The 13,639-nt window shown below is 46.3% G+C and overlaps 1 protein-coding gene across 2 annotated transcripts in view; it reads left to right on the top strand.

Annotated features, from left to right (window-relative positions):
• UBN1 (ubinuclein 1) overlaps positions 1-13,639 on the top strand; it is a 35,759-nt gene that overhangs the window by 11,625 nt on the left and 10,495 nt on the right. For both annotated transcript variants that reach the window (XM_011978456.1, XM_011978457.1), the window contains exons 3-12: positions 43-129; positions 625-720; positions 1,037-1,171; positions 1,878-1,981; positions 2,677-3,115; positions 10,877-10,947; positions 12,244-12,373; positions 12,547-12,665; positions 12,880-13,008; positions 13,191-13,337. In XM_011978456.1, the coding sequence (XP_011833846.1) occupies positions 43-129; positions 625-720; positions 1,037-1,171; positions 1,878-1,981; positions 2,677-3,115; positions 10,877-10,947; positions 12,244-12,373; positions 12,547-12,665; positions 12,880-13,008; positions 13,191-13,337 (1,457 nt within the window). The remainder of the gene's footprint in view (positions 1-42; positions 130-624; positions 721-1,036; positions 1,172-1,877; positions 1,982-2,676; positions 3,116-10,876; positions 10,948-12,243; positions 12,374-12,546; positions 12,666-12,879; positions 13,009-13,190; positions 13,338-13,639) is intronic.

Here is a 13,639-nt window from a genome sequence, read left to right as displayed (position 1 = left end):
ACTATTTTGTCACTTATTTTTTATGGAACAATCTCTTTACAGAAGAAAGATCTGTCAGATCCTTTCAATGACGAAGAAAAGGAAAGGCATAAAGTGGAGGCCCTTGCCCGGAAATTTGAAGAAAAATACGTAAGATTTCTCTCTTGAGCAACAAAACAACCTCATTGGGTGGGAGAGGTTTCCATACATTTCTGTATTCCTGTAGTGGATTATCATGTAATAAACACTGATGTGGACATAAGCATTAAGCTTGGAGAGAACAGAAGCAGTTATTAAACCTAATGCATAAAGGTACAGAAAACGGGCATGGCAGAGCTAGAGTGAGGAGCTAACTGGACAAATAACCGAGAAGGGCCTGTGATCGTCTTAGAAGAAATGTTTTGGTACGAAGCATAAGAAACCATTTAGTTCATTTTTCTGTCCTAGGACATTTTATACAGATACAAATCTGCCCTATGTTAAAAGGTTTTCAGGAAAGGAGATTTTGGGGTTTGTGTGTATGTGAGAGAGTGACCTTTCTAGTTAGTGCTTTTCCTCTTTGAGTCATAGCTGATGAAGTTCAAGGCCACAGTTAATTCTGTGTATTTATCAAAAAGCATGTAATCTGTTGCTTTTACATTTTAGGGTGGAAAGAAACGTAGAAAAGACCGAATACAGGACTTGATCGATATGGGGTATGGTTATGATGAATCCGATTCCTTCATCGATAACTCTGAGGCGGTAAGTAGTTACTGAAAATGCCGTGTCAGACCCACTGTGCCATAGCTCCTCCTCATACTGGCCAGGAAGCTGGGGGTGGGGTCACAGCGGCCATGCCCTCTTCCCAGCATGAGGCAGTAGCAGCGCTGATGAGAGACGAAGTGACATTCTTGATCCGGGCCTTAGTTCCCTTTTCAGAAAATGTTGACCAGAAGGATGTTTTAGCATGCTCTTGGAAGTGTCAGAGGAACATACTCACATCTCTCTCGAGACCTGCTTTGCACCTTGGGACTACAGAAGCAGAACTTGGAGCTGACAGTTTGTTTCACCCTTTCAGTATGATGAGCTTGTTCCTGCTTCTTTGACTACGAAGTATGGAGGATTTTACATTAACTCGGGAACCCTGCAGTTTAGACAAGCATCAGAGTCTGAGGATGACTTCATTAAAGAAAAGAAGAAAAAGTCTCCAAAGGTTAGAATGTGCTTGCTTTTGGATTTTAGAAATGCTTTTTGATGTGACCCTATCAGATGAGTAGGTGACTTGTCAGAATACGTGGTGCTTGGCCGGCTCAGGAGGACGGTGGAAAGGCAGAGCCGTGCCAGGTCGATGGTTCACCTCATACACATGTGCCCTGATGAGGACACGTGCCTGTGGAGGCTCTGTGCAGCACTTGGTCATCGTGTCCACCTCACATGACATCCCAGCAGGCTCAGCAGGGATCGTTTCTGGAGGTGGCCTAAGGGTGGGAAGGGTGTGGAGTGAGGGAATATGTACCACCCTTGCTGACCCTCTTCTGTGGACATGTAGAGGACTTCAGTTCCCAGGGCTGCCACCCCACTGAAAACCAGTCAGCCTTAGGACCAGTGTGTTTAAAAACCTGTCTACCACTGCCTATGTGTTTAAAACAAGAGGTAGGGCCCACTTGTAACTTTCAAACTAGAAAGGTTTCCAGCTCCAGAATGGTCACTTTTGTCTCAGCCCTGGGTGTTTCCAGGAGAGACCGTCGGTGGGAATGCTGTGGGTTTGTGGTCCAGGGACCAATCTGAGAGCTTTTGTTCATGAAGGAAATGAGACAGGTCTCAGGATGTGCCCTGGGCGGAGCAAGGCCAGTGCCGTGTAGTGCAGTTGCTCCCTGAGTTAGGGAGCCGTGTAACTGTGCCTTGTCTTTAATTCTCAGAAGCGGAAGTTGAAGGAAGGTGGTGAGAAGATAAAGAAGAAGAAAAAAGATGACACTTATGACAAGGAGAAGAAATCGAAAAAGTCCAAGTTTTCCAAAGCCGGGTGAGAGGCAGCAGCTTCTTTGCTAGGATAAAGCCTGAACTGTTAGGGCAGGACGACTGGGAGCTGACTCACCTCCTCCCCACAGCTTCGGAAGAGGCAGCAGGGCCTAGCCTTCCTGTCCTCCTGCACGCCTCCCGCAGTGCCATTCTGGGCATAGACGCTCACCTCTCTGTGTGTCAGATAGTTCCACTGTCAGTGTTGGCAGCTATTCTTGTCACTGTGTGACTGCTGATGTTTCTCGTTCTCCGGGGCGCTCCTCTCTGCCCCAGTTCTCCTTCTGTCTCTGCTGTTTTCCCTTGTCGTCTGTGGTCCTGCTTCCTTCTCCTCACTTGGTCTCACCCCAGCTGCTCTTCAAGTTGCTGCTGTTCTCTGCTGCTCCTGCTTTCTCCCTGTAAATACTTTTCTTGCTCTCCCTGCCCCTTTTTGCAACCTTTTATTTCAGCCTGGCAGTGGTTTCTAAAAACCCGTCGGAAATTTAGCATATGTGACACTGTGTTGCTAACCTGTATTAACTCTCAAGCTTTGGTCTCAGCAAGAACGAGCTCCATATGCCGAGAGGAGGGAGGAGGAATGACAGGGTGGACTGTGACAGGTTCTCCTGGAGACCATGGCCCTGGGAGCAGGGGTGAAGGCCTCTGGAGTTCCCTTTGGCAGTGTCCTGTAGTCTGAGTGACCAGTTTCCCTCTTGCTTGCAGCTTCACAGCCCTCAATGCCAGTAAGGAGAAGAAGAAGAAGAAATATTCTGGGGCTTTAAGCGTTAAAGAGATGCTAAAGAAATTTCAGAAGGAGAAAGAGGCTCAGAAAAAAAGGGAGGAGGAGCATAAGCCTGTTGCGGTCCCATCAGCGGAAGCTCAGGGCCTGCGAGAACTGGAGGGTGCCTCTGACCCCTTGCTCTCACTCTTTGGCTCCACTTCTGACAACGACTTGCTCCAGGCGGCCACTGCCATGGACTCGCTGACGGATTTGGACTTGGAGCATCTGCTCAGTGAGTCTCCAGAAGGAAGCCCCTTCCGTGATATGGATGATGGAAGTGATTCCCTTGGGGTGGGATTGGACCAGGAATTCAGGCAGCCCTCTTCTCTCCCCGAAGGCCTGCCAGCACCCCTGGAGAAGCGCGTTAAGGAGCTGGCTCAGGTATGGTGACACAGTGCGGCTGGGCTTTCCTGGAAGCAGTTTGGGCAGATTGCCGTTGGTTCTGCACTGCGTGAAGCTCGCCCAGAGAAACCTTAGTGAGTTGGCAGTTAAGGTGTCAGCTTTTTCCAAACTCTCTTCTCATTCTGAGGGAGAAAACAGTGCAAGCCTTGCCCGTCAGGCATCATTTTAGGCCATTGTTCATTTCTTCATTTCTGGAAAGTTTGCTTTCTTCTGGGGAGATGGTTGTCTTTCTGTTTTCTGTCAGATTATTCTGTTTTCTGTCAGTTTTCCACTCGGCATCTTTTCTTTCATGTGATAGATGGATGATATTGGCAACAGGCAGCTGAGGCAGAGATTCATCTTAGAATTCTTCCGAAGGTTTTGCAAATTCACGAAAGTTTGCAAACATATGAATTGCACATAGAGTATATGCTTTGTTGCCACTAGGTTTCAGTTGCTCCTTTGCATTGTGTATCTAGAGTTAGGTAGTGATTACGGGAATGCTTCCAATGTGATGAATGAAAAGTAACTTAATTTTAATTGCCGTCCATGGCCCGTTAAAACCCACCATTGGCGGGGCATGGTGGCTCACACCTGTAATCCCAGCACTTTGGGAGGCCGAGGCAGGTGGATCACCTGAGGTCAGGAGTTCGAGACCAGCCTGGCCAACGTGGTGAAACCCTCTTTCTACTAAAAATACAAAAATTTAGCTGGGCAGGGTGGGGCATACCATAATCCTAGCTACTTGATAGGCTGAGGCAGGAGAATCACTTGAATCCAGGAGGCTGAGGTTGTGGTGAGTGGAGATGGCGCCAGTGCACTCCAGCCTGGGCCACAGAGCGAGACTCTGTTAAAAAACAAACCAACCACCATCACCACCTTTAGGATATAGCAGCTCTTGCTGTTTTCCTCCAGTGACTGGGAATTGATCCCTAAGCTCTGAGAATTGTCTGTTCAAGTAACATATTTCTTAACTGTAAACCTGGCATGGATCATTAGTTGTAATATCATTTACCTTTAAGTTAAAATAACATTTTATCTTAAGCATCAGGACTTGTGATGCAGCTCTGGTGGCACTCATAATCTACAGCTGTAGGTTTTAAACCAGCAGTTCTTACAGTATTTTAGAAGCATTGTTACGTATAATATCCTTTGTGTTTTAGGGCAGGGTAAATTGTCAGCCACTGCTAAAATGATTTTCTCACTTCCAAAAACTATTTGAACGCCGTATATAAAGCAAATAAAGTATCTATTCCAATCTCTATCTCATCTTTGTCAGCTTGTGTTCAGCATTGGAAATTCAAGTATTGTATTTGAATGTAATGATTTAAATGAGTTGTGCCATGTTGGGGTTTGGAGTATCCCTTAAGTATGACCTTGAGGTGGAAGTAGCTGAATCTGAACTTGGTGTGTTTGAGCCTACTGTCCTATATTTGCTCTCAGAATTCATGTTGAACAAACATTATTCCTTGCTCTTTTTAATCCTCTGGTTTGTAATCAAATTGTTTCATAGTTTCTGAAGGTCTTGTTAAATCATTTAAGGTCTATGTGATGATAGCTGCTCATTAGAGAAAAGTCAAAACCAAATTCTTGGCTGTGTCCCCACTCATGCCATAGGTTGTGTTCTAGTGTGAAGACTTGCTGTTTCACTTTCTTGGGAAAGATAGGGACAGATTTAGTGTCAACAAAATGATACAACCGGAAAAAGCATGGGGCTCTGGTGCAAGAAAGCGGAACTGAGTAAACACCTTGTTAGGCAAGCTGCCCTGCCTCAGTGATTGCCAAGTGTCGGTTAGCTCTTGGGCATAACAAACACAGGGTTCAGGATCCCATAGTCAAGGTGGGCCTGGGGCCCGGTGGGGAGCTGGTGACCAGGAGAGGCTGATGTTCTGGTTTGAAAATATGATATTCAAATGTGAAGTTGATATTCGAGTCTTCGCATTGCCCTTCTTTTATAACAGCATTAAGAAACTTTGAAAGTGGGGTGGCAAGTGTGTAGAAATGATCCATCCCGCCAATATAAAAACAATTTCTAATTGGATATTCTTTTCTAGCCTCTGTGTATGTGTTTTTATGCAACTGTAATTATAGTCGTGAATAACTGTTTCCTGCCTTTTTACATAATATTGTAAAACCCTCATCACTTTTCATGGTTGCATTAAAAAGGTGGCTTATTTTAGAAAATTGCTGAATGCTACTCCGAAGGGTCCTCAGCTGCGCTGTTCTGACCAGGGCCCTGCTCTCGGGGCATTTGGAGGCCCCACATGTGTGTGCAAATGCTCTGGACCCCTGACCCTGCTGAGAATCTGCTGGGAAACATAGTCTTCCCAGGGAAATAATGCACTGGTATACACAAATTGCTTATGATTCCAAAAGCCACACGTGGTTATTTGGATCCTTAATAATGAATCTATCCTAGATCTTGAAATGGACATCACATTTTTAAAATTTAAAGTAAACCTGCTGTATGTAACTGGAACATTAGCAGTGTTACGTGTTTCTCACTTTATTTTTCATACCCCTAATTTTTCCCCCCTTTTCCCTTTATTATAAGATTGGTTAGACTTTTACGTCTTGGCCCTAGATGGCACACAAATCAGTTTCTATCACTGTCTACGAAACACCCCCCCAAAATTGGCCTTATCATAGCAGTTGGTTTCTCCTGAGTCTGGGCCCATGCTCATGGCTGCATTCAGCTGGCAGGTTGGCCAGGTGCTGGCAGGGCTTTTCTTTCCTGGCCTTTCATCCTGCCTTCTTCAGGGCATGGTGGTCTCAGGGCAACATCTCAAGAGGGGAAAGGTGGAAGCCGCAGGACTCTTGAGAGCTAGCCTTAGAGGCTATGTGTATCACACGACTTCCACCACACTTTTGGTCATAAGAAATCACAAGAGCCGCCCCGATCCAAGGATTAGAGAGCTAGGGTGCACCTCTTAGGGAGGAGGATTTCTTTGTGGGAGGAATCTTTGATCCTGGTTTGTTGCTGTTGTTGTTCCGTTTTGTTTTTTTTGAGACAGAGTCTCACTCCGTCACCCAGGCTGGAGTGCAGTGGTGCGATCTCGACTCACTGCAACCTCCACCTCTGCCTTCTGGGTTGAAGTGCTTGTTGTACCTCAGCCTCCTGAGTAGCTAGGATAACAGGCGTGAGCCACCGTGCCTGGCCTGTGTTTCTGTTTTGTATTCTGCCACAATACATAGCAGATTCTCATCCCATGTGTAGTGATCCCTTAGGGGAAGAAACTCTTTCTGGGAAGTGAAAATTAGATATATCTTTTAACTAAATATGGTAATTAAAACTTTGAAAAATATCTTTGAAAACTTGTGTATGTTAAAGAGGCCCTCTGAGAAGGAACCTTGGTAATGCCTCTTCCATCTTCACTACATTCTCTCATTAGCCCGTTTTTTGTTACTAATTTGTATTGTACATTTGTATAGGCCCCAGGGAATCCAGTGATTTGATGGCCTTACCCTGCCTCTCTTAATATGCATTGATGGTGTCTTTTGTCTTGGTTGTTGGCCAGTATAGGTGCTGACAAAGCTCAGGTTTGATGTTCCTTTGGGCTATTGTCTTGAGGTAGTTTGACAGCTCTTCAGCCTCAGGCTGTACAAATAACCCAGATCTGTTTTGATTCTCTTTAGTCAAGCATAACATAGAGACAATACTAAGAGCAGGAATGAAAGAGACCCTATGTCACCCATTTTACTCTGCCCTCCTGTAGAATTAGAGCCCCTCATCACAAGAAGTCCAGGGAGAGATGGATCCAAAGAGAATAAGGTAGAGGGGGAAAAAGAAACCAAAACAACTTGTTTGATCTTTTTTTAAAAAATCATGCCAGATTTTCTCCTGCTCAGCAAAAACAGATAACAGTATATAAGATTTAGAGCTGGGTGCTGAAAGGCTACAAGTGGCTTTTCTTAGAATAAATAAAACAGCTCATTAAAAGGCTGTTGGAACTCTTATAAATCAGCATGATTGGGATGTTTAACTTCGTTTCCTAGTTAACTTAGGATTGATTAATTTACCCAACTTCTGGGGTAAGAGTGTCTCTTTTTAGGGGTGAGGGACCTCATTTATTTTTAGAAGACTATCATATATATCCAGTTGCTCTTTTAATTAGATTTACTTTAAAATGCCGCAGTCAACTCTCTTCGGTATAAAGCCAGACCCTCAGAGATACTGTCTATGCAATTCAAAAGGTTTCAGAAAAATATTTTTTAAATTACATAATATTATTTAAAATATTTTTAAAGATTGCATAAAGATTACAAAGAAAGCTTCTGAAATATTGCACAAATGGCTATCTAAACAGAAAATTTGGCCGGGCATGGTGGTTCATGCCTATAATCGCAGTACTTTGGGAGGCCGAGGTGGGAGGATCACCTGAGCCCAGGAGTTCCAGACCAGCCTGGGTAACACAGTGAGAAAAAAGAATCTAAAAATTAGCCAGGCGTGGTTGCATGCAGCTGTAGTCCCAGCTGCTTGGGAAGCTGAGGCGGGAAGATTGAGCCTGGGAGGTCAAAGCTGTATGAGCTATGATCACTTCACTGCACTCCAGAATGGGTGACAGAGTGAGACCATCTCAATAAAATAAGATGCCGGGCATGGTAACTCACACCTGTAATCCCAGCACTTAGGGAGGCTGAGGCGGGCAGATCACTTGGAGTCAGATGTTTGAGACCAGCCTGGCCAACATGGTGAAACCCCATCTCTACTAAAAATACAAAAAAAATTAGCCGAACATGGTGGCAGGTGCCTGTAATCCCAGCTACTCAGGAGGCTGAGGCAGGAGAATCCCTTGAACCTGGGAGGTGGAGGTTGCAGTGAGCCGATATCACGCCATTGCACTCCAGCCTGAGCGACAGAACAAGACTCCGTCTCAAAAACTAAAATAAAATAAATAAAAAATAATAAGATAAAATTTGATTGGAAATTTAAGCTGTCGATGGGTCTGACAGTGTGGCATATGAAATACATGTTAATTAGTTTGAATTAATGTGAGGGTGCTTCTGGATCTTATAACTAGCAGTGTAAGCTTAAGCAAAAAAAGTTCAGTTTTATTTTTTCTCAGACTAATATAATTCTAGTATCTTCCAAGTGCCAAGGTAGAATTCTGAATGTTTCTAAGAGGGTAAGAAATTGGCATATGACTGGGTGAAAAGTCATGCCCTTTTTTTTTGTTATTCATCTGTGGATTTCACCCCTTTGGCTTTTCCCCTAGCCAACGGATCTGGAGAAGCTTGAGGTTTGCATGTTTTCTTCCAACTTAGTTTTGGTAGTTTGTTGTTAAGCTTCTCTCCCTATGGTGTGCCATCTTACAGGAGTATCCTCACTTGTTCATTCACTCAGTCAACATTTAGTAAATATTATGTGACAGGCAGCCATGGGAAATATATTGATGAATAAGACTCAGTTCTTTTTTTTTTTTTTTTTTTTTTAAAGACAGGGTCTTGGTCTGTCACCCAGGCTGGAGTGCAGTGGCACGATCTTGCCTCACTGCAACCTCCACACCCAGGCTCAAGTGATCCTCCCACCTCAGCGTCCAGAGTAGTTGGGACCACAGGCATGCACCACCATGCCCAGCCTTTTTTTTTTTTTTTTTTTTGTATTTTTAGTAGAGACAGGGTCTCATCATGTTGCCCAAACTGGTCCGGCTCAAGTGATCCGCCCACCTTGGCCTCCCAATGTGTTAGGATTACAGGTGTGAGCCAGCACGCCGGGCCAAGGTTCCATTCTTGTCTTCCATGAGCTCGTTACATAAATGGACCCAATAGATATGCAGATGGTGGACTGTAGTACAGAGCAGAATGAAGTAAGCTTTGTGATATCTGGACGGCCAAATAGCCCGACTTAAGGGGTAAAAGAGAGGCTCTTGGGGGGCATATAGAAAGCAGACTGGAGGCAACAGGCTTGCCCGGCCTCCTAGGGAGGATTCCCTAGGAGAAGGCAGGGAGCAGAGTTGAAGATGGACAAATTGGTGAATTGCTGGGCCTGATCGTGGAGGACCCCAAATGCCATGTGAAGGAGTTTGGGTTTGATACTAGGCTTGGAAAGAGCTGCTGAAGGGTTCTGAAGAAGGGAGTGGCGGTCTTAAGGTTGCAGTGCAGTTATTAGAAGTGGGGAGCACAGGCGGAAGAGCAGAAGCCAGTGGGTCTGGTGTAAGTTGAGTTTGCAAACCAGTGGGTCATCCATCCACAGAAGTGCAGTTGACCCTTGAACAGCACAGGGTTGAACTGCGTGGGTCCACTGAAACGCAGACGTTTTCTAACCAAATGTAGGTTGATATGAGGGATGCTAAATCTGTATATATGGGGCTAACTTTTTGTATAGGCAGGTTCCTCAGGGCTGACTGTGCACTTGGATTTTGGTGTATGCGGGGGTCCTGTAACCAGTCCCCTGCCTATACCAGGCGTTGACTGTAATTGGAAATTACTCAGAGATAACTGGAAATTCTGGTCCAGAGCTTAGATGAGAGGGTTTAGGGTTTAGTTTAGATTTGAGTGTACAATTGTCTGTGTTATTTTGCAGCCCTGAGGGGGAAAGAAGTTATTGGGAGAAGTGGGTTCTAGTGAGAATCCTGGGGTCCGCCTATGGAAAGGAGCTGGTGGAGGAGGCAGATGGAGTAGTTAGAGTGGTTGGAAGGGGTCCCACAGGATGCAGTGAGAGGAAGGTGAGTAGGGGAAATGGTGGGGGAGTTAGCAGTGTCTGCAGTTTCAGAGGGGTTGATCCCTTCATTCTAGATAGTCACTTTATCACCCTTGTTTGCTGTCGTTATTGTATATCATGTCTGATTTCAGAAATTTCATTTCACACAAAGCCTTCAGACCAGCAGCTCTTGGGGTTAGATGAGTGGTTCCCAGCTCTCTCTGCACATCAGCATCCGCAGGGCTGCTTTGAAAGAGTCCTTGGGCCTCTTTTAGAGAGTGCACATTCTTGAGTCTCCTTTCCAGAGATTGTGATTTAAGTGGCCTCAGTTGCTCCAAGCTGCCCAGAGAATTCCAGTATGCAACCAAGTGTGAGAACCCCTGATGCAGACTTCGCAGGACCCCTGATGCGGACTTCCGCAGGGCCTGCTTTCTTGTGTTGCCGCAGTGTCGTGACTGCCTGACATGGTTGCTTCAGGGGTCTCTGAGCTTGCCATCCAGGGTGTGTGTTAACTGTGTTCTTTTGGAAAGCAAACTAAAGACTGTACTGAAACTCCTATAATCTGGTGTTAATAGGTAATATGCTGGGTTAGTTATTCACACGGTCTGGCTAATAGCTCGTGGTATACCATAAGTAGATTAGGAATTGTCAAAGAGTTTAGATGTCCTTAAGTGTCAGAGCTGCACAGTATTATTGTTTTTGTAGATAAAAAGGCCTTTAAATCCTATAGGCTGGTTGAAGTTCTTGAATATTTTTGTACTGTAGATACATGGAAATCCCAACTAATGGTGTAGTTGATAGTGTATGGGCACAGGGGTTATTTGGCCTTTTTGGCCTCTGGCCAAGTGCATTGTCATGGCTTTGACTCTGTAATTTTCTTTTCTGTGACTGTTTTAAGTCCTGGGAAGAACTGGCAGCCCACAGATGCTGCAGCAGCATTTGAAAAGAGAATATTGATTGCAGGCGAACTTAACCCGGGACTAGGGTGGAGTTGGAAAGGTGGCGGTGTGATTGTATCGACAGGTGCTCTTCATGGAGCAGTGACTCCTGTGCCTGTGGGTGAGCGTGAGGGACGTGTGGGGAAAGTACACTAATGGTTGTTACTGTCTGCTGTGCACCAGGCTGCCAGAGCTGCTGAGGGGGAGAGCAGACAGAAGTTCTTCACCCAGGATATTAATGGAATCCTATTAGAGTGAGTATCGTCTGTCTCTCTGTCTGTCTGTCTGTTTCTGCTATTATTGACCTTGGGACAAGCCAGGCAGGGGAGAATGGGAGTATAATTGAACTGCATAAAGATGACCGCCAATGAGATAAAAGAAGAATTGGATTAACATGGTTTCATTGTTGTTTTTCTATTAAAAATCAAAACACAACAGAGATACCAAATACTTGTCTCCAGAAGTGGTAGACCTCCCTGATCTTAGGCAGCAGGCATTAATAGCATATGATAATCATGGCCTGTTGGAAGAGGATTTCTTGGCAGGTATGAGAGGAAGAGAGAGAGAAGGTGTTGCTTGCCTGTCTCTGAGAATCCTGAAGAATGAGAGACAGCCTGGTGGCCTCAGGGGTCTGTTCTGCCTTGGGTGTTGCTTGGCGTCCCTGGCCGTTCCCCTCGCTTGCACTCCTGCTCCTCGTGCCACGTGCGTCATCCCTAATGCTGTTCCCACACACCTGAGCCTCTGAGACACCATGCTGTGTGAATCGGGTTGAAAAGCAGAAGAGCAAATGTCTGTAAACCCAGACTGGGAAAAGTGAATCCTTGTGGCCTGGCCTGCAGTGTTGTCGCTTTTCTCCTGGTTGCAGTTTGTGGCAGGGGAAGCTTGTTGCTCAACAGCTGAGGAGTTTGTATATGTAAGAATAGTTGTCAAAATGTGGGTGTTCTACCAAATGGCCTCGCCTGGCCAGAGCCTGGATTGGCCCCTTGGGTCAGGAAGTGTGGGCTGCAGAGAGCACCTGAGCATTGGTGCGGATGATAGGGTTGTGTCAACAAGGAACCTGCTTGAGCGTGCCAGATATGGACAGCTCAAGGCATTGAAGAGAAATATTTTTTTGCTTATCTAGATGGAGAAACTGGAGAGGTGAGGCTTTTTCTGACCTCTTAATGGTTGATAAAACTGGGGACTAGGGGGAAAAAGAAGAAATGCTGCCGGGAAGTATTTCCTGTCAACCCCAAGTAACTCATGATTTTCCACTTTGAAAGCTTAAAGTGCTTCAGCGCTTGTTCTCCTGGGCTCTGTTTTCCTGGTCTTGTTTTTGACCTGAGAGCCTTGACCCACGTTACCTAACTGTGTTCATCAGGCTTGGGAGTTGGTCTTGTTTGTCGATTGCTGAAGATGTGTTTCCTTGGGCACTCAGTTACATTGTGTGACCAACAAGACAGGGTCTGACCTGCCTTTGGCCCCTAGCTTTCCTCTCCACATATGGTGAGCTGATGAAGACAAGAGTTGCAGTGAGCTGCAGCGGGTGGTGACTGTGTTCTGTTCTTCAGCATAGAGGCACAGACTCGGGAGCTGAGCAGTCAGGTCCGCTCTGGGGTGTATGCCTATCTCGCGTCATTCCTGCCCTGCAGCAAGGATGCCCTGCTCAAGCGTGCTCGGAAACTTCACCTCTATGAACAGGTGGGTGACTCTAGAGTGAAGCCCTTTGGCTTTGGGGCCTGGTGGAGGGGTGACTGAGTCTTAATCAATGCTGCATCTGCTGCCTCACTGCCTCCTTGTGATCACCCTGTCGTGCGTCCTGAACATAAGAGCAATGTGTAAACCTGGCTTGAATTTTGTCCCGCTCTTCACAGGGGGGGCGTCTGAAGGAGCCTCTCCAGAAGCTCAAGGAAGCTATTGGCAGGGCAATGCCGGAGCAGATGGCCAAGTACCAGGACGAATGCCAGGCACACACGCAGGCAAAGGTTGCCAAGTAAGTTTGTCCTGGCGCTTGCATGGCGCGACCCTCCCGTCTCTTGCCTCTTCCCCTCCCGTTTCTCGGTGTGTACTGCCATTTCTCCAGGAGCCTCTTGGCTCTTCTCTGGCCTTTTCTCCTTCTCTGTGAAGTCCCAGTTGTGCAGAGGGTGAGGGGAGAGGTGGTGGGCAGGAGCACCTTGGGGCCCCATGTAATTCTATTCACCCTGTAGGATGCTGGAAGAGGAGAAAGACAAGGAGCAGAGGGACCGGATTTGTTCGGATGAGGAAGAAGATGAAGAAAAAGGGGGCAGGAGGATAATGGGACCTCGGAAGAAGTTCCAGTGGAATGATGAGATCAGGTGTGCCCCCACTGGGACTGGGCCTCTTTGGAGGGTTGGTAGGGCAGTGTCTGAGCACATCCCCTATTGCTGACAAAGGTTAGGCTCATTTACTTTCATCAGGACTGCTGAAAGCACATGATTGGAACCTTGAAGAAGCATCTGGAGTAGTTTGGAGTTTCTGATTTCTGCCTCCTTCTCAGGGAGCTACTGTGCCAGGTGGTGAAGATCAAACTGGAGAGCCACGACCTGGAGAGGAACAACAAAGCCCAGGCTTGGGAGGACTGCGTGAAGGGCTTTCTGGACGCGGAGGTCAAGCCCCTCTGGCCCAAAGGCTGGATGCAGGCCAGGTGAGGGCCGTGTGCTGAGATGGGCATCTGTGCAGTCAAGACATATTTGAATGCTGCTTTTGTGCCAGGCCAACAGGATCCCTGCCCACAGGGAGTCACTGTCTAGCTGCCTCAACTCTGATCTCACCTGAGTAATTGGGGGACGTGCAGGTAGCTGGGAGAGGGTGTTCTGGATCTTCCCTGGAGGAAGGGAAGTTGCCTGCAGGGTTTTGTTTTTCTCATATTTTTTGTCCCACTTCAGGTTGAGGTTTGGCCTCCTATCTCAATATGCACTTTCCTTTTTTTTTTTTCTTTTTTTTTTT

The sequence above is a fragment of the Mandrillus leucophaeus genome, unplaced genomic scaffold (genome assembly GCF_000951045.1).
Source record: "Mandrillus leucophaeus isolate KB7577 unplaced genomic scaffold, Mleu.le_1.0 Scaffold195, whole genome shotgun sequence".
In the NCBI taxonomy this organism is placed as follows: domain Eukaryota; kingdom Metazoa; phylum Chordata; class Mammalia; order Primates; family Cercopithecidae; genus Mandrillus; species Mandrillus leucophaeus.
The sequence above is the reverse complement of the archived record's forward strand: the minus strand, read 5'-3'. Positions and strand labels throughout refer to the sequence as shown.